We start from the raw sequence: 27,340 nt of genomic DNA, 5'->3' as shown, positions 1-27,340 counted from the left end.
ACGGAATAGGAATGAGGTTTAAAGAGTCCAAACAGTTGCTGTAAATCAGAGACAGGACACTCTTGCCAGAAATTTGGCATCTCAGTAGTCAAACAGGAGGAAATCTCAGAGTTTCCCTGTGTGTGCAGCCATCTCCTCTTTTATACAATTAAGTTCTCCCTGCCTCAGGCAGTTTGTCATATTGATCAACTGAGAAAGAAAAAGGAAAAAAAAAAAAAGAGAAAGAAATAGAACAGATCATGAGCTGTGCCTCCAAGTCAGTCAGAGTCAGCATTACCCAGATACTTCTCAGCTAGGAGAAATGTAGTTTTCTTCAGTCTGTGCTGTGTTCTGATTGTAAGAGCATTGTGTTCTGGGATGCATAGTCTTATTAAAATTAAGAGATAAAAAGCTGTCCAATTTCATGACTTGCAGGAGTCTTCATCTCTGGAACCTGAAATGAGGTATCTGGCCCAGTGCCAATGGGAGGGGTCTTGTGGAACCTCTGTTTCAGGGACTGGCAGCAACTCCCAGCTGAAGTCCAACTGACACAGGAAGGGGAAATGTTAATCTGGTTTCCAAAGGGACCAGCTGTAGTAAGTCTGCCAGGGGTTGGTGGAGTGAGGACACCAGATGAAAGGATGTCTTAAGGTGTCTTTAGGTTTTCTTTTGTGGATTTAGCTGGAGACATTTAAGAAGTCACAGCTTCAGCTCCTCACAGCCGGAGGCCACGTCTCTGTGCAGGGCTTCATTCCTGATTGATGCAAATGCCTCACTCTGTTCCTCAGCAGAAGGATGCAAGGCCTACGTGAGTCAGCAAAGCTGCTGCAGGGAACAGAACATTTTTTGTGGCCAGTCTAGCACCTGACAACCTAGGTAAAAGTGCTCACGTTATCAATTACCTCCATGGTGGTATAGCTTCCAGTTGAGGGGCAGTAACTTCTGGAAATACATGAAACTGTTTCCAAAATGAGTATCTGCATCTTCAATTAGTGGCTCTAAAATGGCTGAGCTATCAAATTGCTCCTTAGCATAAAAGTGAGACAGTATGTGCAATTAGGGAGCAATGAGATGGTTGCTATGGTTGGCATGATATAGAAATAGAGGTTGCCTGGGAGAGGAGCTGTAGATGGCATGAAAATATCACAGGGAGGAGGGAAGATGGGAAGCACAGGCAAGTGGTTAGCAGGAATATCTCCTAGGATGTGGCAAGTGCCCACAACCTCCTACACCTCAAAGAATATTTCTTCTCCTCTTGTCCTGCTGCTGGTTCACCTTTGTAGTAAATCCCCAGGAGGCAGTCAGTCATTTCACAAAGCCTGCTCTTACCTTGAAGCATGATCAGTTCTCCTGGCATGCAGTAACAGTATGGTAAGGTGAGTTATGAAATATCTCCAGCATTCTACATAAAAGGAAACCTGAGAACACTTTGATTCCTCAGCCCTCTTCATCCTGACAGATTCAGCAATGTTTCTAGAAACCAGATCTTGTTCTCCTTCATGGCTGCCTGGTCCTCCCAGAGATATTCTTTCTACTGGCTTACTGCTGTGTTTTTCCTTTCTCTGTCCCTCCTAGTATGGTTCTCAATTAATTTCACTTTTCCATTCTGTTTCTGTTGAGAATCTTTTGCTTTGTGGAGTTGTTTTGCTGATGCTGTCTTCTTTCTATAGCTTTTTAAACCAAGTTTTCTCATTGCAGAGTTCTACATCTTTTAAGGTTTTTGCTTTCCCTCTGAGCTGTTCTGAAGTTTATGCATTTTCTGTCCCAAATCGGATGCTCTCTTTTTTTCTGGTGTCAGCACCACACAGCTCCTTTTACACTGAGAGAGTTGGGTTGCAGCAGTGTTTTGTGGAAGTGTATCTGTGACTGGTTGTCCTGTTTGTCCCCCTGAAGACAACTATGTAGGTGTTCTGGTTGGAAGCTCGAGATGAAGCCCTCAGAGGAGCACAGAATGCATCTCTGGCTCTGCTCTGGCTCCCCTGATGCTCCTGCATATGCTGTGTGCTGCTCTGTGTGCTGCAGTGCCAAGCTCCCTGCCAGGGCTGGCTGGAATCCCTGTCACCGTTTTCTCCATTTTCAGAGCCACACAGCAGGAGACCCTTGGTGCCTGTGTGGTCACACTGTGGGCAGGGCGCTCCTCTGCCTTCAACTCAGCTTCAGTGTAACTGGAATATGAGCAATACTGCTCCATATACCGTGTGTACCCCAAATTCCTGTCAGTCTGCAGCTGGGATATTAGCTAAAGCCAAAGCCAGTATCTGGAGATTTGCCCTTGGTAACAGGCAGAAGTTGGTGTAGGTGTGCTTTCAGTCCATGTAGAATGCTTTGCATCATAAAGATGTTTGAATAATTTTCCCTCTTTCTGCACACGGCTTTGTGCTTTCCTGTGCTTTGTTTATTCAGTTCCTCCCGATAAGACACATCTCTTGTTGCACATCCACAGGTCTTTATTTCAGTAGTGCTGTGTTTTTAACTGTGTGACTTGGTATCTCAATACGAAAAACCATCAAACATTATTTTGAAATTTTAATAAACAATAAAAACTCATACAGTATTTTCCTGGTCAAGCATCATTAATGTACCCTTCTTTTCTAGGTACAACTTTAAATCCCTAATTTTATGCTCTGGCTGCATCTGTGAGCTGTTGGGTGATGGTTCCCACTGCTCCCTAGGCAGCACATGGCTCTGCCCTGGCCCTCCCTCACAGGGGCTTTGCTCCAGTTTCTTGCCTTAATTTTCAGATGATTTTCATATTTCTGTTAGAAATATGTTTTCCCTTTGCTGGTACAATGATTTTTTCTGAGAAAATCACCAAAGATCCCCTTTGAGGGGATAGATGTTTTGATTTAGCCATCGACAAATAAATATTTCTTTATTTCTGCAACATGTTTGAAGACCTAAGAATAGAAAGTGAAATAAGTCTTTACAGCAGACTTTTTCAAACTGTGAGAGGCAGAGCACTTGCTGTTGGATCACAAAACACTGTCTGAAGCCAATTCCTCATCATTCTCAGCTGCTGAATCACACTAGCAATGTAAAACGACAGCACTTTCCCAATAATCTTACAAAAATAAGTAGCTACTGCAGCTATCACATGCTGTGTCAGGAGGGAAGAAGCAATGGGACAGCCCTTTTGCTGTGATTTCCAGTGATCTGGCTAAGCCCTCTGCTCTGTTCATCTCTGGAAAAGCAACAAAGAGCTGGATGTGCCAGGAAGTGCTGGGGCTGCTGCCTTTCCTCAGGCTCTAGAAGGGCAGTGATGAGATACCAGTGGGCATGGCAGCCACCCACCTAGGACTCAGAATATCTCTTAGCCTTTTCTGGAGAGTTTCTGCCACGTTCTAGCTGTATTCCTCACCTGGCATCTCTCTCCTTACCTTGTCTGAGAGTCTCATCTGGTACAACACTGCCATTACAAAGGGTAAGGAGGAGCACAGTGGGACTTGTCATTGTGATAAACACATCCCTGTGCATCCCTGGGCTGGGAGAAGTTGTGTTTGAGTTCCTGAGCTGGAACCACCGCATGAGGACCTGAATGATGAATCCACAGTTATTGGCTGTGTACTGGCTGCCAAAACAAAACTATGTGTTTATTTTTAATTCCTGAGCCTACCTCTCTGGCTGGCAGAGCTTCTAGGTCTCGTTCAGCCAGAGCTGGTCCCATGTGCCAGCTGTACACTGTTCAGGTTGCCTGCTGGAGGAAGGAGCTGTGTGCCCTTCAGGTGCTGGCAGGGTGACACTGCATCCAACAAGGGCACCTTCACTCCTTTCCCTCTCTGCTGGGTCCATAGTGCAGCTGGACACAGGACTGTGGATCTGCACAGACAGGATGAGAGGCAGGACCCTGCTCAGAATTCAGTGCAGAGCCTTTTCTCCTTTCCCTCTGGTCTTTACAATCTCCCTCCCAAGGAGCTGTGGCTTGCCATACTTGGTACAGTCCTGGAGTGTGGGTGAATGACTGTGTTGTTTCATTCTCTGAATGGACACCATTTGGGGCTGGATCCTTTTTCTTCCATTGGCACTGAAGAAGCTGCAGTTGGAGAATGAGAGAGTCAGTTACTATCTCAGTGTTATGTGATTTCAGAGTGAAGGAAATGGCAGTCTTTCAGCTTGCACTAGCTCACGTTATTTATGCAAATACATGCACTCCAAGAACCCTGTGCATTGTTTGACCATCTTCAGAGGTGGACTTTGTTCAATAAACATCAGGAAGACTGTGATCCCCGGCTCATCCCTTTGCTGAAGTGTAGCAAAAGGTACTGAGCCATAGCAAGATCTAGGATCTTCTTGTTAGAGCCTTTTCAGCAGTGTCCCCTTGAAGAGGGATGTTCATGTCAGCTTAGATAGCCAGAAGTGAGGAAGAGTCGTTTTTTAATCACTGTGTTTCAGACCCTGGAACTTCTGTATTTTTTATCAATGTGATGTTGGTATTCACTTTACAAGTAGAACCTGGCCAGGTAAGCCTAAATAATTTTAGGGACAAAGGAGGGGAAGGATGTGGAAAGGCCTAAGGGAGGTAATGAGGGATAGAGAATGCACCCTGGGTGGGAAAGGGCTGATTGCTCTATGGTCAGACAAGCAGTGTCAATCTCTGATGGCAAAGTCATGGCAGCTCTGCAGCCCAGATTTGCACCTGCCATCAGACAGGTACACAGACTGGTGAGTGAGATCCCTGCCCTCAGAAAAGAGTTTTCTCTTTTATTGGCTAAACAGTCCCACCTGACTTCTGTCATCAAGATGTGCCAGTCCTTTGATCGTCTTCTGGCCCTTACGTTCATTCTGATTTGTTGTACCAGTCAGAGCACCATGCCTGATTTCAGCACAGTCAAAATGGTCAAAAATGACCCAGTGCCTAAGGCATCATTTCACAAAGGCGAGAAACTGGGTCCTGCTGCCCTGACACTTGGTCTCTGATTTCAGCATGGTGAGCTGTAGCTGTGGTTCTTCCAGTCCTGATTAACAGAATAAGACCTCTGAGATTTGATCATCTGAAAGATTAAAGAAAATAACAAGCAGCGTCTTGCATAGCTCTCCTTGACAGCTCTTCAGACTAGCCCAGAATTTATTCTGCAGCTACCGGGGCTTTAGGTGTTTCCATTTAAAGTAGCAGAACACAAGGATCTGTGCTGTCAGCATGACCTCCTTTTCTGCCTCTACAGCCATCTGTCTGTTTGTAGGATCATCCCTCCCTCTCAGGCATCCTGTTTGTCACAGTTACCCCAGTGCCCTGTCCTTTCTTCCAGCCTAGCCTGACCTCCACAGAAGAGCCCTCTCTGCCTGACTGCTGAGCACTAAACTCACAGCATCAGCTCCTCTGTTCTCTCTCCCTCTGTCTCCTTGCAGGTGCAGCCCTGACCCCTCCAGAGTCAGTGTGACTTTGCTCTTCACTTGCTATCCTCTGCCATAACCAAAGGAATTCTACACTCAAGGGGCCACATAATCAGAATATGTTCTTTGGAAGGGACCCATAGGGATCACCAAGTCGAACTCCCTGCTCTTCACATGTCTAGCTAAAATTAAACCATATGACTAAGAGTATCATCCAAATACCCCTTGAACTGTGATGGGCTTGGTGCTGTAGCCAACTCCCCAGGGAGCCTGTTCCCAAGGCTACCTACCCTCTTGGTGAAGAACCTTTTCTAATGTCCAGTCTGAACTCCCCTGATGCACTTTCATTCTATTTCCTCATATCCTAGTGCTGGTCACCAGAGAAAGGAGATCAGCAGCTTCTCTGCTGCCCTTCTTGGGAACACTGTGAACAGGTCCCCTCATCTCTTCTAGTATGTGAGCTATACATACTCTTATAAAAGAAAAGAATTCTGACTTTTCCTCCCTTCCCACTAGTTCAGGAGTTCAGCTGCACATCCTGAAATGCCACCTCAATGTCAGTGATGGAAATCCACCCTCTAGCCCAGATTAGCTGTTGTTCACCACCTCTGGGATGTTTTGTGTAGTGCTGCCATGGTCGGGAGGAGGCACCCATGGGTGGCTGCCCTGTAGGAAGGAGCTGTATGTGTTTTCTTCAGGCCTTGGGGTGAGGGTGCTGAGCTGATACTTCTGCACAATGGTAAGTAACGTGATCTGTGTGGAGAAGGTAAATGCCCTGTCTCTTTTCTGAAACCTTACTGTGGTTGTGAATGAGGTGTGTTCGTGTATAAAGTCTTTCCATATTTTAAATGTTTCCAAATGTTATGCAGCAAGCTCTTTTTTTGTGTGCCGTGAGTCAAAACTACTTAAAAGACAGAAAACAAATTAGCAAACAAATATATGGTCATCTTTGTGCAGGATCCAGAGGTAAAGTACAAAGGCTTAATGATTTCCACTACTAAATACAAAGGTGATCAGTACAGTAAAGATGAAGAAACATGGAGGTGGCTAAATTTAAAGATGATGCAGTTACTGAGGTCTAGAAAAGTCTGAGAGCAATTTCAGCAACTAAATTGCACAGTCATGTGTCCATTAAATACATTGTCAAAAAAAGGAAATTAAACCTTCTAGACTCCCTAAAAGAGCTTAATAGTTTCATGGCAGGGTGAAATTTGGATGTCATTGTGTACCCTAAATGAAGATCTTTATTTGGTGCAAAGCTAATCTTAGGTTATATTATGATGCATTAAAAAATAGGGTGGGGAATAATACAGAAAGTACAATAATGACACCCTGTGAATCTTCTGTGCTCTTTCTTGTATACTTCTGCTCTTGCTCGTACCAGTGGCCATAGGGATAGATGACAGCAGCTCCAAGGGACTAAAGAAACTCTCCTCTGAAGGAACAAGTGGTTAAGACCAGGGGTTTTCTGCCTTGGTGGGGACATGATGGATGGGAATGTTTCCTGGCAGTGCACATGCACAGGGATGATTGTAGAAACCAGAATGTGCCTGAACACACAGAGTGAGGGTTCATACAAAATGAGAAATGCAATGCTACTCAAGAGAGGAGATTTATTTAATGTAGCAGCTTCGGAGTATAGCTGGAGAGGGCTGCACAGGGTCAGGGATCTGTGTTCAGAATCAGCTCTGGAGATGAGATGTGTTCAGATATTTGTTCCAGGTAAACTGAAGACTGCAGGATATTCCTTGAACTGATCAATGGAATGGAGGGATTTTCTCATTTGCAATGCTATTTCCAGGCATGCATTTCACTGTGATAGACCTCTGATAAGGACAAATACCTGGAAGTGACCTGAATAGCACGCTTCCAGTCACCATGTCTGCAATGTCAGTCACACTGCCACTCATTTCTGGTGCATCTGGTTCTTGATAGCGAGGGGAATGATGTGCCAGGCTGTGTGTTTAAATGCTCTGTCTGTGCAGCTGCTACCACAGGCTGTATAGAGAAAGTGGCCAGCAAAGAACTTCTCAGCCTGATAAGTGCTTGGATTCACAGGAGCCTTGGGCATGTGTGTTCCCTTAGCCAGGCACGGGCTGCTTCTGCTCTGGGCTGGGAAGGCCACTGCCCCAGCCTGGGGTGAACAGGGGCTGGGGCATGAGCTGTGTTAGGGCACTGTGTTGCTGCCTTACTCACAGTTTGCAGTTCAGCCTGTGCTGTTCTGCTTTGCCTCTGAAATTAGTGTGAAACCAGTTTGGGGTATTGGTGTGCACAGGTGTGTGCAGTGAGTCCACGTTTCTGGAAATGTTTCTGTATGCTTTGCTCCTGTATCCTCCTGAGAATCAACTGCTGCAACTGAAGAGGGGGAATCTGCCCCACAGCATGTCAAGAGCAAAGCCATGGAGGGCTGCAGTGCTTCACAATGTCACAGAATTGGCAAACTGTAGCCTGGAAGGGACTTCTTGGGATTGTCTAGTCCAATCGCAGTTTTTCAAGAGGGGTAAGCAAAAGCAGGTTTTCCAGGCCTGGATCCAGTTGTGTTTTTAGTATCACCGGGGATGGATGCTCCACAACGTCTTTGCACAACCTATTCCAGTATTTAACCACTCTCACAGTAAAACCAGTGTTTTCTTGTGCTCAGATAAAATTGCCTGCATCTTAATTTGTGCCTCATATCCTGTCACTGAGCACTACTGAGAGTGCCTGTCTGACTTTCTCTCCATCATTCCCTCCCATCAGGTATTTATTTATTCCTATTGAAAATATCCCTCCCCACACTCAGCCTCACCTTGTATGAAAACAGTTTAGTCCCTCAATCATCCTCATAGCCCTTCACAAGACTCAGTCCTTCCCCATTCATCTGTCCCATCTGCCAGCAGCTGCTGGCCCTGCAGCTTGAGTCTTCTCTTTCTTCCCCATGAGCAGGAAACATTCCCTGTGGGGAGAGGGGCTGCCAGCAGGCTTCCACCAGCCAGGCTTTGTGGACACCCTCAGCGGGGACAGCTCAGCTGCCTGGGCTGGGGCTGCAGGATGGCAGCGAGCAGCAGTGTGTTCGTGCCTCTGGGTGCTGCACAGGGGCCCCTTGCTTCTGCAGCTGGCAGTGTCACCGGTGCTGCCTGGCCAGCAGCCCACGGGCTGACCTTGCCCCGCAGCATTGGTGCCTGGGAAATGCCCACAGGCAGCCACGGTGATGCACTGTGCCCAAGAGCCCTCCCTGGCACAGGGACGAGGCTGCTGGTGTTGGTGCACCAGGCTGTGTTCCCCCAGTGGTGTGGCCAACCACTGATAAAATGATGCCTGGGGTGTGCAAGCACCAAGGTGCCAGAGGCTGTGTCACTTTGTCCCAGCAGTAATGTTGAAAAATGGGGGCAGATCACTTCTGTTCTGGATGCCCTAGGCAGCAGGACTGGAGGTCCTGGCGTGGGGGAATTGTGTGAATGCAGCAGAGCAGATGTGTGAGGAGCCAGGCTGCTCTTTGTGAGCACTTCTGGGACATCAGCAATGCCTTCACAATTATCATTGCCTGAAGGATGAGTGGGGTTTTCTTTCTTCTGGCTGCACAGAATGCCCCAGAACACCTCCTGGGCCCTCCTCAATTGTGCCTCCTCCCACCCTCCCATGCTGGTCCCCATGGCTCACTTGCAGCATCCCTTCTGTGCACAGGGACTTGCTTCCCAGTGTCTCTAGCCATATACCTATTCCACATCAAGTGCCCGAAATGCCACTGAACTCGGTGCATTTTGCAGAGTGATGGTTTGGTTTTAGTCTGGAGGGACGATTTTTTGCCAAACCGAAGGACAAGTTTAGAAAGCAGCTAGGGATGCCAAGTACAAATAGGTTCCATGCTGTCTGCAGTGACCAGGGAAGTGCTGCACGAAGGTGCTGCATGTTGTCCTGCAGCCCAGAGCCTGATGTAGGCATAGAGCAGTGGCTCTGGTCCTGGCTGTCAGCGTGGCAGGCACTCACTACCCCTCTGTCTAATAAATTAATAGGGCCCTGGAATTACGGTAGCATTTTGCCAAATATCTGTACAATGCCCATGTCAAGGTGAGCACACAAATTGCTGTCTTGCACTCCCGGGATCTTGTTTGCTCTTTGGCTTCTCCTTTTTCCTCCCAGACACAGAGAGAGAGCAGAGTCCTGTCTTGGTTCCTATTTGTGCTTCTGACAGGAGAATGAGAATTCTTGTCTATGTACTTCCCTTGCAGCAGCTTAAGAGTACACATTTGGATTAAAGAAAAATGCTTCATTAAAGAAAAAAACTGTTACAAATGAGTGGAGCCTTGTTACCAGTGCTGCACCATCCCAGTGAAAGCTGAGTTGGCACCCACTGACTGGCTCACAGAGCCCTGTGGTGCCTTGGGTTTAGACAATGCCAGAGACACCTCTCTGTGGTAGCTGTGATGAGGCAAGGCACTTCTGTCTGGAAGGGGATAATTTGTCTGCACCAGTGTTTACAGACACAGCCATCTGGCACAGGCAGGCAGCTCAAAGTGCCTGGCTCTGTGGAATTCAGAATATATTGGAGCTGAGTGTCCTGATCCAGATGGATTTCTTTCCTTGTTGTTGTTGTTTCCTTGTTGTAAAGAGTTTGTTCTGTTTTATGAGACCTGGGTATCAAACTGGGTCTTGAATGTAAATTGAAGCCTTGCAATCAAACCCATGCTGAAGTGGAATTTTTGAGGCTAAAACATCAGTAGCTGGATGCTGTCTCATCGGCTTCTCTCATCCTGTCTAATCCCTTTTCCTTCCTCAGGCCAAAGAACTCTCCATCACCGGAGTGACACCCTGGATACGGTGATCCTGGTCAATCCCAATGTGGACAGCGTCGTGTCTGAGGTAAGGACCACATGTGCCATCAAGTTCTCTCCACATCAACCCCCCCTGTCCTTGCTTGACATGGAGGTCATGATCATCACACTTTGTGCCTCCTGGAGAGTGCAAACTGCTGCCAGTCTCTGCAAGGTGTGGTGGAAAGGCCAGGAGATGTGGTCCTGCCAGGACCCAGGATACACGCAGTAACTCTGAGGTGACATGGAGCTGTGTTGGGCAGACAGTAGCAGTGTCTTCCCTCTTCAATAAGCAACTTTCTTGTACGTAGAAAATGTGGGGCTTGGCTATTTGTGAATAAGGTGAGTTATGGCCTGTCTGTGGGACTGGGACTCTGGGTGCTGGTGTGGGTGCAGGTGACCTCTAACAGCAGCCCTGTGTCTCATGGTACCAGGTCCGCTCACTCGTGTGTGATTCATCAGCCCACAAACTCCTGATCCTCTGTGGCCAGAGCTCAGACCAGGAAGGAGACTTGGTCCTGCAGACGGGGACCTTCACTTACCAGAAGTTTGCTGAGATACTTTCAGACCCGGAGGTGAGTGTGAGCTCTAATCCAGCACATCCCCTCCTGTGCAGCAATGCAGCCTGCGCCCTCCTTCAGGCGGCAGATTTGCAGACAGACGGGTTTGAAATCCAGAAAAGAATTCCATACTGTTTTAATTAATGTTATTGTCTTGGGAATCTTGCTTTAACTCTGTCTTAAGTTTTCCAAGGTGCAGGCATGGGTGATTCCTTTAAGTGTTCAGCTTGAAATAACCTTCCAGATTGGCTCTGCAGGGGGCAAACACTCAAAATTTCTTAAAGTGGGTCTTAACATAACTGTGGGCAGCTGCCAAAAACTGCCAAGAGAGGCCATCATGGTCCTAGAAAATGTGGGTATTTGTCTTCATGTCACAATCAGTCCACCAAGCAATTTCACAAGGTTCAGAACGTTCATGAGATGATGAGGGATTGGATAAATGCTGATTAAATAACTACGTGATGGTGACACAACTACAAAGGTTGCTATTTAATTGCAGAATTGTTGCATCATTCAGTTTGGAAGGGCACATGAGAGGTCTGTAGCCCAACATTGTGCCTAGAGCAGAATTAGGGCAAGTCTGGTGAGGGATTTATCCAGTGAGGCCTGGAGAACCTTACAGGGTATCTCTGAACCTCTGCTCCAATGTCGATTATCTCAGCTAGATACAGGATGGCTTTTCCGAGAGATTGACATTGGTGGTGCCAATACAAGTATGCTCCTCTGGTTTTTGAGAAGCTTTATTTCCACGGATTGTGTTGTTTAGAATGTCTCCATCGGATTGAATACATAGTTGCTGCAGGAATGGCTGGATGATACCTCAACAATGGATATTATTATTGCTGTAATTATATCAGCAAATATGCTTCATTTATTTAAAGCTGATTGTTCTGATTTATCTCTGATATCCATTTAAATGGACAGAAATTAGGCACTTAAGGACTCTCTAAGCAAAAGAATACAGTGTAAAGAACTATGCAAATCTCATTTTGGATACTTAGGAAGTTAAGGTATTATACTTCTTTGGTCGATATATGTTCAGCATAGCTGTAAGTAGCCTTGGAAATTATATGGACCTATTCTACATTATTAATCACATGGCATGTCCCTGTATGTGTAGCAAAGATGGAGTAATGACTTTCAAAAAAGGTCCCAGGAAAGCAAATTACTCTAAATAAAAAAGAAAGTCCTATGTCACTAGAACTGCACAAAATACTCTATGGTGGTTGACTAGCCTAGTGAGTGAGGCTAAGTTCAGCCAGTGACACACAGCATTGAAAAGGTTTTCTCAGGGTTAGAATTCACAAATCACAAAAAAACACTCCTAACCTGCTACTTTTGAGCCCAAGCTAGGGACTGATACCCCTGATTTAATAAGAAGAAGTAAGGAAAGAGGACACAGTGGTTCCTGCTTTTATTTTCTTTCCTGAGATCTTGTCACAAAACAGCAGTCAGAAGCCAAAACAGCCCATCAACATTAAGAATTTCAAAAGAGAGCATGGCTCTATGCACTGATTTTCCATGGGCTTTCAAACTATTTCATCTACTCCCAATGTTTCCCATCGGTAAAGTGCTCCTGGTGTCTTCAGTATTTCTGCATTAACTAGCTGCCTTTTTTTTTTTTTTTTTAGTGCTATATAGGTCTCAAAGCTTTGACCTTTATTTGTCTGTGCTTATCTCATTAGGTCACCCAGATTCTCAGCAACTCTGATTCAGATTCCAAGGCCTCTCTGACTGTGTCGTGCCTGGGAGAAGGAGCCTGGAGCAACCTTGGGCATCCTCGATTTCAGGACATTATTAATCTGAAACTGAATCCTGATCCAGTTCTGCCAGAAATGGATGGGGTGTCTGAATTTGCAGAATATGTCTCTGAGACAGTTGACGTGCCATCCCCATTTGATCTCCTGGAGCCACCCACCTCAGGGGGTTTTCTGAAGCTGTCTAAGCCCTGCTGCTACATATTCCCTGGGGGAAGAGGTGATTCTGCCCTCTTTGCTGTCAATGGGTTTAACATCCTTGTGGATGGTGGTTCTGAGAGGAAATCCTGCTTCTGGAAGCTGGTGAGGCACCTGGATAGGATAGACTCAATCCTGCTCACCCACATTGGTGCAGACAACCTGCCCGGCATCAATGGGCTGCTGCAGAGGAAAGTTGCTGAGCAAGAGGAGGAACAATCCCAGGGCTCTACCAACTACAGTGACTGGATGAAGAACCTAATTTCTCCTGAGCTAGGGGTGGTTTTTTTTAATGTTCCTGAAAAGCTGAAGATGCCTGAAGCCTCCATGAAGGTGAAGAGGAGCATTGAAGAAGCGTGTATGACGCTGCAGTACCTTAACAGACTGGGCATTAAATCAGAGCCTCTCTACAGGGTGGTGAGCAGCACCATTGAGCCCATCACACTCTTCCACAAAATGGGAGTGGGTAAGCTGGACATGTATATACTGAACCCTGTCAAGGACAGTAAAGAAATGCAGTTTCTAATGCAGAAATGGGCTGGCAATAGTAAAGCAAAGACTGGCATCATTCTTGCAAATGGGAAAGAAGGTGAAATTTCTGTTCCCTATCTCACATCTATCACAGCCCTAGTGGTATGGCTACCAGCCAGCCCAACAGAGAAAATTGTAAGGGTTTTGTTTCCTGGAAATGCTCCTCAAAATAAGATACTGGAAGGTCTTGAGAAACTCAAGCACCTGGATTTTCTGAGGTACCCAGTGGCTACTCAGAAAGATCTCACTTCTGGAATACCTCCACCTGTGCTGAAGCAGACCAAAATTAAGCAAAGAACGGACAGTAAAGAGAGTCTTAAGTCTTCCCCCAAGCCATCTGTGACAAAGCAAGTCAAGAAGGAAGAAGCAGTTGAGGAGGGGATTAAGGAAGTAAAACCAGAAGTTGTAAAGGATGCTAAAATTGAGAAAAAAGTTAAAGAACACACAGAGAAAGTTCCTGAGAAACCTGTTAAACATGAAAAGATAAAGACAGAAACAAGTGATGCTCTCAAAGCAGAGAAAAGAAAATTGGCAAAAGACAAGGTTGGAAAAAAGCATCTCAAAGAGAAAGTATCCAAATTAGAGGAGAAGAAAGACAAAGAAAAGAAAGATATTAAGAAGGAGAAAAAGGACTTAAAAAAAGACGATGGTAAGAAAGACGAGAAAAAAGATTCAAAGAAAGATGATAAAAAGAAAGAAAACAAACCAGAGCTCAAAAAAATTTCTAAACCAGACTTGAAACCATTTACACCAGAAGTAAGAAAAACATTGTACAAGGCAAAACTTCCAGGCAGACTCAAGACTGAGAAGATCAAAGTAAAACCTGAAAAAGAACCTGAAAAGGTACCTGCTGACCTCAAGACAATGGAGAAGGCACCTGCACAAGTGGACCCAGGAGAGACATCCATAGTGGAACAGAGGCTAGTCCTGTCTTCACCAGAAGATCTTACAAAGGACTTTGAGGAACTGAAGCACGAGGAGAGAGGGGCCTTGCAGGTGACTCAAGAACTGTCTGATATGGACAGTGATAAGATTGTGAGAGCACCTGAAGCAGATATAAAAGACTCTGTTGATATGACTGGTCAGAATAACCTTGAAGTGGATCTGATTTTAAAAAGAAAGACCCCTGACTGGGGAGTAACTACTGCTGATATGGACAAAGAATCATCAGCAGAGGAAATGCCAGTTCATCAGTGGGAGCTGAGGAGAGGTCCTGCTGAAAAAGTCGAGGATGAAAGAAAAACGATAAACGAAAACCATGACATAAGATACTGGGATGGAAAAGCTGAGCAGGGCAAGGACATTCAGGTGTTTCCTGAGAAGGAACACTTGCCATCACATACAGACCTCGTGGCAAAGGGTGCTCAGCCACCAGTGTTCAGAGAGGAAGAAAAAGAGGAAGAGGAGAAAATCTCTCTGGACAGAAAACAGAGGGAAGCAGAAACTTGTGAAAAGTATATCAAGGGGACAGAGGCACAGGAAGAGAATGAGAAAGAAAAGAGAGAAGATGTGATAGAAAAGGCAGAACTGGAAGAAAGGGAAGAACAGCACATGAAAGCAGAGGAGAAAGTGGAGAAGAATAGAGAATTGTGTGGGCTGAAACAGGATGATAGGGAGGACAAACTGTTTACCATTACAGAGAAGGAAAGAGAATTTAGTTTCATGGATGAGAAAACCAAGTTACTTGGAAAAGACTTAACAAAGGAAGAGTCATATCTGAGCAGCCTGCCAGTCCCAGGAGCAACAGCAGAACATGTTTCCTATATCCAAGATGAAACTATCCCTGGCTACTCAGAAACAGAGCAGACCATTTCTGATGAAGAAATACACGATGAACAGGAAGAGAGGATCCCACACTTGAAGTATGATGTCAATGCCTATAACATTTCTGTTCCTGACCATCCAGGCTCTTTTGAAGCAGTACATGGAATACAGGCCATGCCTCCTGCCGACCTTTCAGCCAAGGGTTATGCTGGGCAGGAGTCTGAAATGCTGGCATACCCTACAAACATTGTGGCAGCACCTCTAGCTGAGGAGGAGCACATATCTTCTGCTACCTCCATCACTGAATGTGACAAGCTTTCATCTTTTGCAACGTCAGTGGCAGAGGATCAATCCGTTGCATCCATTACAGCACCACAAACAGAAGAGACTGGGAAAAGCTCTTTACTTCTGGACACGGGAAACAGTATGCCCTCCTCTCGGACTGAAGCGACACAAGGTCTTGACTATGTTCCCTCTGCTGGCACAATTTCTCCCACATCATCCTTGGAGGAAGACAAATGTTTTAAATCTCCACCCCCTGAAGATTTCCATGCATTAGCAGAAGGAGAGAGGAAACTGGAAACTCAGAAAAAGGACCTTCATGAGGAGGTAGAAGATGAAGAAGATGAAGAAGATGGGACTCCAAATATTGAGATGCCTGAGAAAATCAGAGGGCATTACAATGCCCCCGTGTTTGCTCCTCAAGGATGCCCTGATAACGTGATAATCAGTGTTCCCAGCCAGGTGGTGCCTTTATCCACTGAAGAAGCACCATTTTCCCAGGCTGACTCTGCAGAGGCTGAGGAACGGTGCACGAGTCCTGATGACAGCACGGTTAAAATGGCCTCTCCCACTCCATCCGGCCCCACCAGTGCAGGGCACACTCCCTTCCACCAGTCTCCAGTGGAGGAAAAGCTGGAAACAGTAGATTCAGATCTGTTTGAAAAGCAAACGGATGCTACTGCCAAGAAACTGGACGGCCAAACTTCTGTTGTGGTGAAGGGAGCCAAGGGTGAAGCTCTCAGAGAAGATGAGGCTAAATCCAGGCAGGAAAGAGAAGAGCCCGGACTTGTGCAGCACGAACGAGTTTTGGGCAGTGATGCTGCAGTGTCTCCTGAGGAGGAGGCACGGGAAGAACTCGTGGGGAGGGAGGAGCTGCCCTGGCTCTCTTACCACAAGCAGGACACGGTGGTGATCGGGGAGGACAAGGAGCATCCCAGCACAAAAACAGAAAAAGAGCAAGGAACTAAAACCACGACAGAAAGTTTAATGGGATTTCCAAAACACTTGTCCTTTGAGCCATTTGCAACCACAGGAACTTCTCTAGGAAATATGGATCTTCCACAGTTCACAAGCCAAAGCAAATCTAAAAATGAGGAATCTTTGCAATTTTCACCAGATGGCATCAAATCACCTTATTTTACAGAAGAAAGGATTGGTAAAGAAAAATCCTCAGCTATTTCTAAGAGAGTTACTACTGAAGAAGAAAAACTGTTATATTTCACAGGAGACACCTCAGAAGAAGAGAAATCTTCTCATGTTTCTGTTGAAGATATTTCCCCAGAAGAGACCAAATCCATTTCTCTCACTGAGAGTTCCAGCAGGAAAATCTCTTCAGATGTTTTTATTAAAGGATCTTATCCAGAAGACATCAAAGCTCTTAATTTCACAGAAGAGATAACTGCAAAAGAAAAAACTATGTCCAAGTGCACTGACAAATTCTCTCCAGAAGCTGTGAAATCCATGGGTTTCAGAGACCAGAGCCCATCTACATGCGAAAAATCACTGGAAATTTCTGCCAAAGATCTGAAAGAAGCATCAAAATCTTTTCCTTGCCCAGAAAGTAGCTCAGTTAAAGACATGTCACCCAGAGATTCTTCAACTGAAGAAATGTCTCCAGATGACAGCAGTTTATTTTCTGCATCAGAAAAGGGCCTGTTGAGGGGAAGAGATGCAGGCTTGGACTCTCAGGAGCTATCCCCAGATGCAAAGGACTTACATTTTACAAAATCTAGCCCAAGTGAAGATAAAACATCTTCACACATTTCTACTGAAGGCATAAAATCTTGCAGGTTCAAGGAAGCTCCAGAAGAAAAATCTCCAGAAATAGAAAAGTTTTGCATTAAAGATTTAAGTTATGAGAAAAAAGTGTGGTTTCCAGAAGAGGTAGAAGAGGTCCCTGTTCAGGGAAGGCGGCAGAGATATGACAAAGAGAGGGAGAGTACATTCTTGGATGAGGTACCAGAATTTGAAACAAAATCCCTTCCTAAAATGGGAAAGGAGGAGAACGTATCTCCCACAGTGCCTGGCAGCCATACCTGGAGAGGAGCAGAAAGGGAAGCATGGGGTTCTGCCTTTGGGTATCTTCAGGAAGGGAGAGACAGTGGGAGAGGAGGGCAATTACCCAAGGAGGAGGATGAGGAGCTTCACCATGCTGAAGACAAACCCATGCTGCTGCAAGCAGAAACAGAATGTTTGAAGATGGAGTCATTTGATTACAAAGAAGACACACAGAATGGTGCCAAACCCACTTCAGAAACAAAGAAAGTGGATGTGATTCCTGCTGACATCAGTGTCCCAGAAAGAACACAAAGGGAAGGTTCTCCTCTATCTCCTCAGTATGTCCCTGGTGAGGAAAATCAGGCCAAAGCTTCAACTGAAAACAAAAAAAGGCAAGAATTGTTGTTGACCTCTAAACAAGATTGCTCCTGCATAGATGATGAGGAGAAAGCTGACCTAGATATCTATGCAAAGTCACTAGACCAAGTTCTGACAACAGCTCCCCTGTCTGCAGTGGGAAAGGAGATTGAGGCACCACCAGGAGCAGAGAGGCCCTGCAAGGTAGATCAGAGCAAGCCCCCTTTGTGGGAGGATGTCCCATCAAAGACAGCTGAGAAGAAATCGGACATCAGTGGTTTGTATCAGGAAAGAGATTGCAAATACAAGTCAGATAGCAGGCAAGAGGATGACTGCAAATCCACCGAGAGTCTGTGTGACTCTTCAGGAAGAAAAGAGCAGACAGCAGCAGCATCTGCCCTGTTGCAATCTACAAGAGCAGCAGAATATATTGCAGAGTCCACAGAAGGGAGTGCTGAGCTCTCAGGGCAGTGTGCACTTTCCCCTCCAGGACAAGGCCCATGTCAAAAAAGCAGTGATGCTGTGGGTGCTACCATCCGAGAAGTGTATCCTCCAGACACCTGTTCCAGGAGCTCCCCTGAGCCTTATTCCTATGAGGAAGGGGTCTGCACACAGAGAGATGATGGCAGTTCCACAGGACAAGAGCCAGAAGAAAGAGAACCAACTCCCTACCCGGATGAAAGAAGTTTCAAGTATGCTGACATCTATGAGAAGATAATTGTGTCTGGAGTGGGACCGTCCCCCTTCACAGCCATGGGTGCACACAGCCCAGGTCATACTGACAAGGTGCCAGTGACAGCGCTGAACTCTCAAAAAGGTCAAAATTTTCATGTGTCTGCAAAGGAAGAAGAGTCCTGCCTTTATACCTCTGCTGAGAAGGAATTGTCATCTCCAGCATCCCCTCAGGATAAAGCAGATTCAGTCTTTGACTACAGAGACATCCATGAAAGATATTTGCCCTTGTCTGAAACAGGGAAGCCTAGGACATCAGAAGGACAGGAAAAACTGAATGTGTCTTCTGCTTTGCCAGGAGAACTGGACTCTGCACTGCACCCATCACCTGCGAGTGCAGCATTTGCCTCTCCCACCATCACAACTGACACCTTTTATCATGGAAAATCATCCACCTATATTGATGCTGGTTGTCCAGATAAGAACATAATCTTGTCTAGCCAGGAGCAGGTATCTTTGTCCCTGAAATCTGAAATCCCAAGTCCCAAAGATACATACTATGAGAAAGCAGGTCAAGGAGAAGAAAGTGCAAGTGACTCGGAGCTAGAAAAAGGTGCTAAGGAGAAGTCTGAAAAAGAGTCTAAACTGCACAGTCCCCCTGAAGCTGCAGGCACCGTCTGTGCTCCCATCTCAGCCATCAGCAAGTTCCCCGTCTCAGACCCCTTCCTGCAGAGCAAATGTCAGGAGCCCCTCTCACCCAGCTCTGCTGCCTCTTCTCCCTCTACTCCAGGCTGGCAAGAGGAATATCAAAGTAGGACAGCTGCACCAGCTGCTGCTGTGGAAACATATGCTGCTGGTTACAGTGACCTGTCAGACATGGACAGAGATGAGCGAACTTCAGAAATGTGCCATGATTCTTCACAGAAGAGAGAGGTTGCTGAAAAATCCACAAAGGAATCCCATTTCTGGGTAGCAGATTATCCAAGTGCAGCAGTGGCCTCCAAGTGCCAAGAGCAAGCCATGTACCTGAAATCTGCTTCCAGCAAACAAACAGGGATACACGAACAGGGCCCGAGGGTCGAGAGCAGAGGGACGGATAGCTCTTCTGGATCTGAGAGCTCCCTGCTAGGAAAGAGTGAAACAGACAGCACGTTCAGACATAAGCACGCCTCAGCAAGCCCTTTAGGGGATATTTCTCTTTCTTTAGAGTCTCCTTGTGCTTTGCTCTCAGACCAGAGAAACAAAGATGAGTACTTGGAGGTTTCTGAGAAAATCAGCTGCCTTGACTCATCTTTTCCTAAATTCTCACCGCTGAGTCCATATGAAGAAGACAAGGTGTTCTCCAAAGGTGTGGAGAAGGAGTCTGTGACCCAGCAGCAGCTGAAAGATGACTCTTCCAGCCTGTCAGAGGAACCTTCATCTGAAGCCACCACTCCTGTGATACTAACTACAGCAGAAAGTTTCTATTCTCATATGCTTTCCACATACACAGGAGCAGGAGTGGAAGCAGGTACCAGGAGTGCTTGGGATGTGTCTCCACAGGTTCCAGATAATGCTGTGAAAATACATACAGCTGAAACCAAAGACATCGTCTTTGCTCAAGAACATGGGTCTCCATTTCTCTGTGGTCCCATGGGTGACCACACCTTGCCATGTAGAAAAGAGTGCAAGAGCTCAGAGCCCACACCATTTTCTGCAGAGCAAGAGCAGCAGCACTGTGCTAGCAGCCCAGAGCAGAAGGCAGCATTGGCAGAACAGCCTTTGCCACTGACATCTCTCTCTGATGTGTTGACATCATTTTCTCATTGTCAGCACCAAGATGAAACCACAGCCAATGGTCCAACAGAGGTGAGCACCAGTCTGCCAGCTTTCCAAAGCACATACCATGCAGCAGAGGCAAAAGATGAAAAAAGATGTCCTGATTCTGACAGCAGTTTTTCTCCGTGTGCAGGCAAAGAGGAAACAGAGAGGCAAAGCCGTCCTTCCTCTCTGATGTCCCCTGAAAACAGTTTCCAGCCGTTGTTCCCAGATGTCCAGAGGGGTGAAAAAAAAGAGGACTGTGGAGATGCTTCCCATGACATGGAGACCCATTCAGTAGGCAGTTCTGATTGTGGACAGAAATTTTCCTCATGTGAATATAAGCAGAGAAAGGGAGAACTCTCTCCCTCATTCATCAACCCGAGCCCCCATGAGCTCTCTGAAGACAGTGACCTCTCACAGGAGGAGGGTCACCCTTCAGTGCAGGGGAGACCACCCCACACTGGGAGCAGTCCCATGCAAAGTGCCACAGTGGAGGAAACCCCTCCAACATCAGTGAGTGATTCTGGAACCTCCCAGTCCGACTCCGATGTCCCGCCTGAGACTGAAGAATGTCCATCCATCACAGCAGATGCCAACATGGACTCGGATGAAGATGCTGATTTCCTCCCAGTGGACAAAGCTGTGGGGAATGCTCATCATGCCAGTTCCAGGTCCAGCCACGATCCTCAGCCTGTTCCAATGGTAGATCCCCATCCCCACCCTCCTCACCCTGATGTCTGCATGGTAGACCCTGAGATGTTGTTAAATGAGCAAAGCATGAGCAGAACTGATAAAATTTCCAAGAAAGACATGAAAGAAAAGAACAAAGGTGTGAGGAAGCCTTTGGGCAAACCCAAATCTTCCTCACCTGCCCGGAAATTAGATGTGAAAGGAAAACGATCACCCACTCCTGTGAAACAGTCATCTGTCACTGCCAAAAAAGAAAGAGATGGAGGAGAAAAGCCCAAAGCACGTAATGTGCTGATGCCAGAGGATGAGTTATCCCGGAGTAGTCACAGCAACCCTGGCAAGAACCTTGTTAATGGCATCAAAACAAATCCCGGTAAGAAATCCTTCCTGAAAAATGCATTATCTCTGTAGGTCCAACACACATAAACATAGCAGAACAGAGAACAGGTCTTCCCAGTCAGGCATAAAAAGTTAAAAGCAGTGATAAGGTTGAGATGTACAAGAGGTTGATATGAAAGAGCAATAGAGTCCTAGGAGCAGCACAATTCACAGGGATGGCAAGAAATCAGAATGGACCTTCCAGAAAGACTACTGTAATACCTTAGGATAGCATACAAAGGCATCAGAATGGGGGAGGGCGTGTGTGTGTGTTTAAGCAAATGTAGGTTATTAGCAAAAATTAAGACTAAACATTAATTAGGATGACAACTCTGCAAAAGTTAATAGCGGAGATTTTTGATTCCATTCCCCAGAAAAGAGCTGATCCAAAAGCTTCCCAATCCCTCCCCAAAAAATAGCAGAACTTCCTTTCCCTCCCAAGACCTCTGACAGCACTGGCCCAGAAATGCACCCAGGTCACCTCTGAGCAGTGAAGCGTGGATAAGTCTCAACTTCACTGCCACAATGGAAAAGTCTTTCTGGAATCCAAGTCCTTCTTACCCTGAGTGTTTGTCTCTTGCAAAAGGGTTTTGATAGCCTCTTGTTTCCTTTTTTCCAAAGCTTCCAATAGTCCTAAGAGCAGTTTGTCTGTGCCTATGGGTCCACCTGTCTACGTGGACTTGGCCTACATCCCCAACCACTGCAGTGGGAAGAACACAGATCCAGAGTTCTTCAAGCGGGTTCGAGCATCTTATTATGTTGTGAGTGGGAATGATGCAGCCAATGGAGAGCCAAGCCGTGCAGTGCTGGATGCACTTCTGGAAGGGAAGTCTCAGTGGGGAGAGAACCTGCAGGTAGGTTATGGAAAAAAGGGGTGTGTCATGGCTTTGAAGTCACAAGTGCTCCGAAGAAGATGGGTATCACATACCCAAGGGAGTACACTGAGAGGAAGCAAATACCCTGTTTTGCAGTCTCAGCAGAGTAATTGCTTGTACTGATGATGAGGAGGACACCTGCGAAATGGTATGAATGGAAGCAGATGTGCTCTCTTTTCCACATCCTCCTGAGGGGAGGAAGCACTGGGAGATCATACACTCCCCCTTACCTACTGCAGGATAAGCCTAGCCTCAAGCAAAATCAAGCACCAGCACAAACTGAATTTTCATCAGTGTCCCACACCCAGTGGCATCTGTTGCTAGCCTGGCTTGCTGAAGATTTTTCTTGACAGCAACTCACTAATAGAGCTTTTAAACAAGAATGTTCTGTAACACAGTTCTTGTGTAGGCAGGCTTGCAGGACACCCAGGTGGGTGGGCACGGAGGTGGGCACATGCCAGGTGGGCACACCTGAAGACACATACAGGAAGGTGTGTACGTGTTTTTCCAGATGAAGCAGCCTCATATTTCAAGGTCCCTGAGCTGCACATTGGGTCAATGGGCACATAGTGTCCATTAACAGTGACACTGCCAGCATTGTTCCTTTTCACACTGAAGGATCTTTCTGAGGCTGTTTCTGGAGCTCCAGAGCACGATGCTCTGCCCTGCACTGCAGTCATTCTCATCATTATGGTGTCAGTGCTGCCAGTTTGCAGTGAGTTCAGAGCCCCATTGTGCTGGTACTGTATAAAATAAAGCCCTGCCTCAGAACCCGACATCTGAAAGACATTAAATAGAACAAACAGTACCAAGGGTACAGTGCTCCAAAATTAACAAGAAATTTTAGCCTCGGCTCCTATGGGCATTGTTTGTCACTGCAGTTGTTCTCAATCATCCCTGCTGCTTTCTTTTCCCAGGTGACATTGATCCCAACACACGATACTGAGGTAACGCGAGAATGGTATCAACAGACCCATGAGAAGCAGCAGGAGCTAAACATCATGGTACTGGCAAGCAGCAGCACTGTTGTGATGCAGGACGAATCTTTTCCAGCCTGTAAGATTGAATTCTAAATCTCCCACATTTTGTGTTCATCCATTGACTCTTCAATCACCGATGCAACATGAGAGACACCATCTAATCACAGTCCAGTTCTTCTCTGGTTTAGTCCTCTACATGGCTCCCATTTGTCAGGCAATCGGGTACCCATCTTGCTCAGCACTGGATGCCATGAGGAAGAAGTGCAGGGCTCTCTAATTTTCTGGACTGAGCTAAGAGTTTGTGCAAGAGCAGTTGCAGGCCAGGGGCACTTTTACCTTCCCTGCTTTATTCTGCTGCCTATACAGTTTCTGTAGACTATCTTGGCTGCCTTGCTGCTGTGAGAGCTTGTTCTACTCTCTTCCTGGCTGCCTTGCCATTTAACCTGTAGCACCATGAACCTCACCTTTCCGGTTGAGGGCTGAAGTGCTGCTGCTGCATGTAGAGAGTGCATGGGAAGCAGGGGGCAGAGGCAAACTCTAACTTGCAAAGAAATTGCACCAGGGAGATGAGAGAAGACCAAACCCTCTGTCTGTAACGCGACAGTGAAGGTCATTCTTCCATCTCCTCTCCTGAGCATACAGGAGGTGTTCTGAGCAAGGGGACCTGTGCTCCAACTAGGCGCGACCACCACGTGCCAGCTTGGCAGATTTCTGTCCCAAGTGCTTGCCCGTGGCATCCTGCAACACCTGTTTGCTGTGCTCAGGGGGCTGGAATGAAGGCCATGGCGGTGGGAGGGGAGGGTTCAGCACATTCCTAACCTGCTAACTTGAGCTTTGCACACACAGCAGCCAGCTGACTCCTGCACACCAGCTGCGTGGCAGGAGGAGGCACACAGAGGCTGTGCCTAAACAGTTACACAAAAAGAGCCTCCAAACGCACAACTACAGCCCCCTCAACAGCAGAAGGGCTGAAAAAACCTTAGCCACTCTTGGCCCAGGATGTACAAGAAACCTCCCTGTCCCTAAGCCAAAGGCTCGGGAGGACTGAGGCAGCTGAGGAGCATGCAGGCCATGCTGGGGGAGGCTGGTGCCCAGCTAGTGTCACTGCAGTGTGCCACCTCCTCGCTGCCTGTGTGCCAGGGTCCAAGCCTTATAGCTGTGCTCAAGCTTTTTGTTGTCCCCCAAGTGTCAGGACGTGGGGAATAGAACTTGTGGTGTGAGGGAAGAGAAGGCCCTTCCCAAAATACTCGGGAAAAAGGAGTTTAGCAAAGTGTAGTCATTCTGAGTTCCTCCACAGCGTGGCAGGGATGTGTGGAGTGCACTGAGATGCTGCTCATCCATGTGGTGCCACCTTGCAGTTTGTTCTGGGGCACACATCACTGAGGGTCCTTGCTCTCTGGACGTCCTGGCAGACACAGGAGTGTGCCCTGGGTGCATTGTGGCTACTGAACAGCCACCCAGAACCTCCTTGGCACAGACACGTTCTCCCAGCAGGGCGTGGGGTGCTCAGGTGCACTGAGCCTGCAGCATCCATGAGCCTTTGCCACGTCCAAGAGAACTGACAGAGGATCTTACCACAGAGACAGCTTTTCTGTAAGACAGAGTGGGAGCAGGCTGTGCTCTGGGGAAGAAGGAATGAGATGGAAAGCTGTGCTGCAACTGTTGACAGTCAGCACAAAGTATTTCCATCTGCTGTGACACCCACTGTGCTTGGGCCTGAGCAGAGGGCTGACTCCACCATGAGCATCCTTGGACCCTGTGTTGCACTTGCCTGGGACACTTCAGTCTCAGTGCTAGTTTTCTAGCAGGTGACATGAAGAAAATGCTGCTTAGAAACCTGCTCCTAGCACTAAAATGGAGTTTCTAGGGAAATGGTCTATTTTGCATCTTAATTTATATATTTATTTTTTTTTATGTTAAGCTGCATTTTGTGTTGATTTAATATTTTAATTTATACATGTTAACATGATATCATGTGCTTTTAGTGTCAGTTCAGAGGTTTCTCAGTACAAGTGCTAACATGCTGCAATTTAAACAAAATGAGAAGACCACAGAGGACTTGTGGGCAGCAAAAGTGTCTCTGCAAGACTGTGTGTAAAACCCAGCAGCTGTAGGACAAGGCCTGAGGCCAGCAGCCTCCCCAAGGCACAGCCAGCTCTTTGGCTATGGCCCTTGTTAGAAGCATGTGAGCTTACTCAGGGCTTTAGCAAACCCCTGCCCTGTGCTGTGTTCATTTTTTAACCATGGAATCACACTGTGTCTGCCAGCATAATAAATGTCATTCTCTGTACCCCAATGGGGTCAGCATTCATGAATGTTGGTTCTGGCAATTGCAGGCACTAAAACTCCTGCCCCTGTCCCTCCCTGGAATGCTGGGGGGCTTTGCCTGCAGGGCTCTGGGGAGACCCTGGCTCACCTGCCACGGTGGCAGCTGCAGGATGCCAGACACCAGAGGCACAAGCATGGCCCTCACTGGCTCCTGGGATCCCTCTGTGTAGCTAGATGTAAAAGCTAATGCACTAATTTTAGATAGACCCACACATGAATGTTTTCTCAATTTTAAACTTGAAGCAATTCTGACTAAGCAGCAGTAATAGTGAGGCTTTGTGAGGTGCCTGCATCCTCCAGGCAGGAGTGTAGCCACTGGCAGATTCCAGGAGGAACACTGCCCTCCACGCTCTGCTCCTGCCCTCTGCAGCTCTGCTGCTTGGCTACCTTTATCCTACACCAGTTTGCTTCCCTGTCCTCAAGGCTCCACTTTTTTTTTCAGTTTATGTCGCAGTCTGCTCTGCCTTGAGCTTCTCTCACATCTCCCTCTCCCCTCCACCCCCTTCCATCTTAAAAAAAAACTATGGGGAAAAAGACTTATGAAAATGCTGATTTGTAGAGTCTGACCCTGCTCAGGCCACAGGAGCCAGCAGGACCCACCCGGAGCCAGAGGTAATACAACACTATAGAGAGAAACAGTTAAACTCTGCTTTTGCTTGTTTCTGCATGTGGGCAACAACGTGTAATCTTCCTGTATGTAATAGGTAAAAAATACTATTTTAAACCTATAATTAAAAAAGTGAACGTCCTAACTGTATTGAAATGGCATCTTGTGCTCCTAGCTTCTTCTATGCTAAATGTTTTAAGAAGAGAGCCCTTATTCTTTTCTTCACCACCATATTTCTATTTGAATTTAGTTCCTTGAGTTCTGTCCTTTTGCCCATTTCCAAGTGAAACACTGTAACTAACTGCTGTCAAGAGAGGAGCCCAACACATTAACAATAAAGCCACATTACTTGCGAACGAGAACATCTCCAGTGGTTTCCAACTGTTCTTTCAGCGAGCAGGAGCACGCAGGCATGGCTGCTGTGCCACCCTCCTGGGCCTCCCAGCTTTTCCACCAACACCCCACCTCCACCAGCAGCGGCCAAACGTTCCTGTGACCAGCAAAGGGACGGCACATAAGGCCAGGGAGCCGGGACAGCCAGCCCCCAGCCCGGGCCCCAGCAGGCTGGGGAACATCTGGGACCCCTGCACAGCTGGCTAAGGGCTGTAGGGGGAAAAGCAGCTCCTGATAATCCAGTGAGGAGCTGGCACGGCCTGTGTGCCACGGAACACCATCACTCCTCACAGTTCCCAAATCGTGCATTCCACCCTGCCCTTGTTGGGAATGGCACTCGCTGAGCTGGAAGGGTCTCTGGCCCCTGGGCACAGGCATGCCAGGGATTCCATGCCACCTGACCCCATCGCAGCAGTTGGGCTTTTGTACCTCTGCAGAACTCCCCCCTGACCTCCAACAAGGGAACTCACTCTCTTTCAGCTCTTTCATCTGCTCATCCGAAAACTGGGACAGAGCTGCTGCTCTGCCTGTGCTGGAACAGTCAGGACAGGCTGATGCCCAGTTAGTTCTCTTCCTGCTTGCCTGTCCTCAGAAGGAAACAACGGCACAGGTGGATGCCAGGGGAAAAGAAAGCAGGTTCTGTGCTACAGTCCTCAGGAGAGAGGCCACCATTGCCACAGGGCACACCAGAGCTTGTGCAGGGCCTGATGGAGAGCTCAGGGCAGCTGCCAAGCCTGGTGCTGATGGGAGGAACCAAGAACTGTTACCATAAACCAGGAACTATTTCCACACACAGCTACTTTTCAGGTAAACGGCCATTGCCTCTGGCCGTACTGCAGCTAACCAAGGTCCTGTGACTGCAGTGCATTTCCAAAGGTGTGCAAGGGCTCTGTAGGGGCCAGCACCTGAGAGCCACATCCCCACCCCACGGGGCCCTGCCCCATGCCCCTCGCAGCAATGACACCCTGCCCAGGCACTGTCCCCTGGCAGAAACACACGGGTCCTGGCAGGAGGTATGGCTGGTGTCCTTGAAGTGACAGGAAGGTGTGGACCAAGTGAAAGGAGCTGAACAC

At 47.2% G+C, this 27,340-nt stretch overlaps 1 protein-coding gene across 2 annotated transcripts in view; it reads left to right on the top strand.

Moving 5' to 3' along the window:
* MAP1A (microtubule associated protein 1A) overlaps window positions 1–26,236 on the top strand; it is a 51,634-nt gene extending 25,398 nt beyond the window's left edge. For both annotated transcript variants that reach the window (XM_088172792.1, XM_014887815.2), the window contains 5 exons: window positions 10,064–10,146; window positions 10,532–10,672; window positions 12,343–21,079; window positions 21,706–21,938; window positions 22,877–26,236. In XM_088172792.1, the coding sequence (XP_088028918.1) occupies window positions 10,064–10,146; window positions 10,532–10,672; window positions 12,343–21,079; window positions 21,706–21,938; window positions 22,877–23,032 (9,350 nt within the window). In that variant the 3' untranslated portion in view covers window positions 23,033–26,236. The remainder of the gene's footprint in view (window positions 1–10,063; window positions 10,147–10,531; window positions 10,673–12,342; window positions 21,080–21,705; window positions 21,939–22,876) is intronic.
* Window positions 26,237–27,340: the final 1,104 nt, after the last annotated feature.

The sequence above is a fragment of the Sturnus vulgaris genome, chromosome 13, assembly GCF_052056855.1.
Source record: "Sturnus vulgaris isolate bStuVul1 chromosome 13, bStuVul1.hap1, whole genome shotgun sequence".
Classification (NCBI taxonomy): Eukaryota; Metazoa; Chordata; class Aves; order Passeriformes; family Sturnidae; genus Sturnus; species Sturnus vulgaris.
This window is presented reverse-complemented; position numbering and strand designations above follow the sequence as displayed.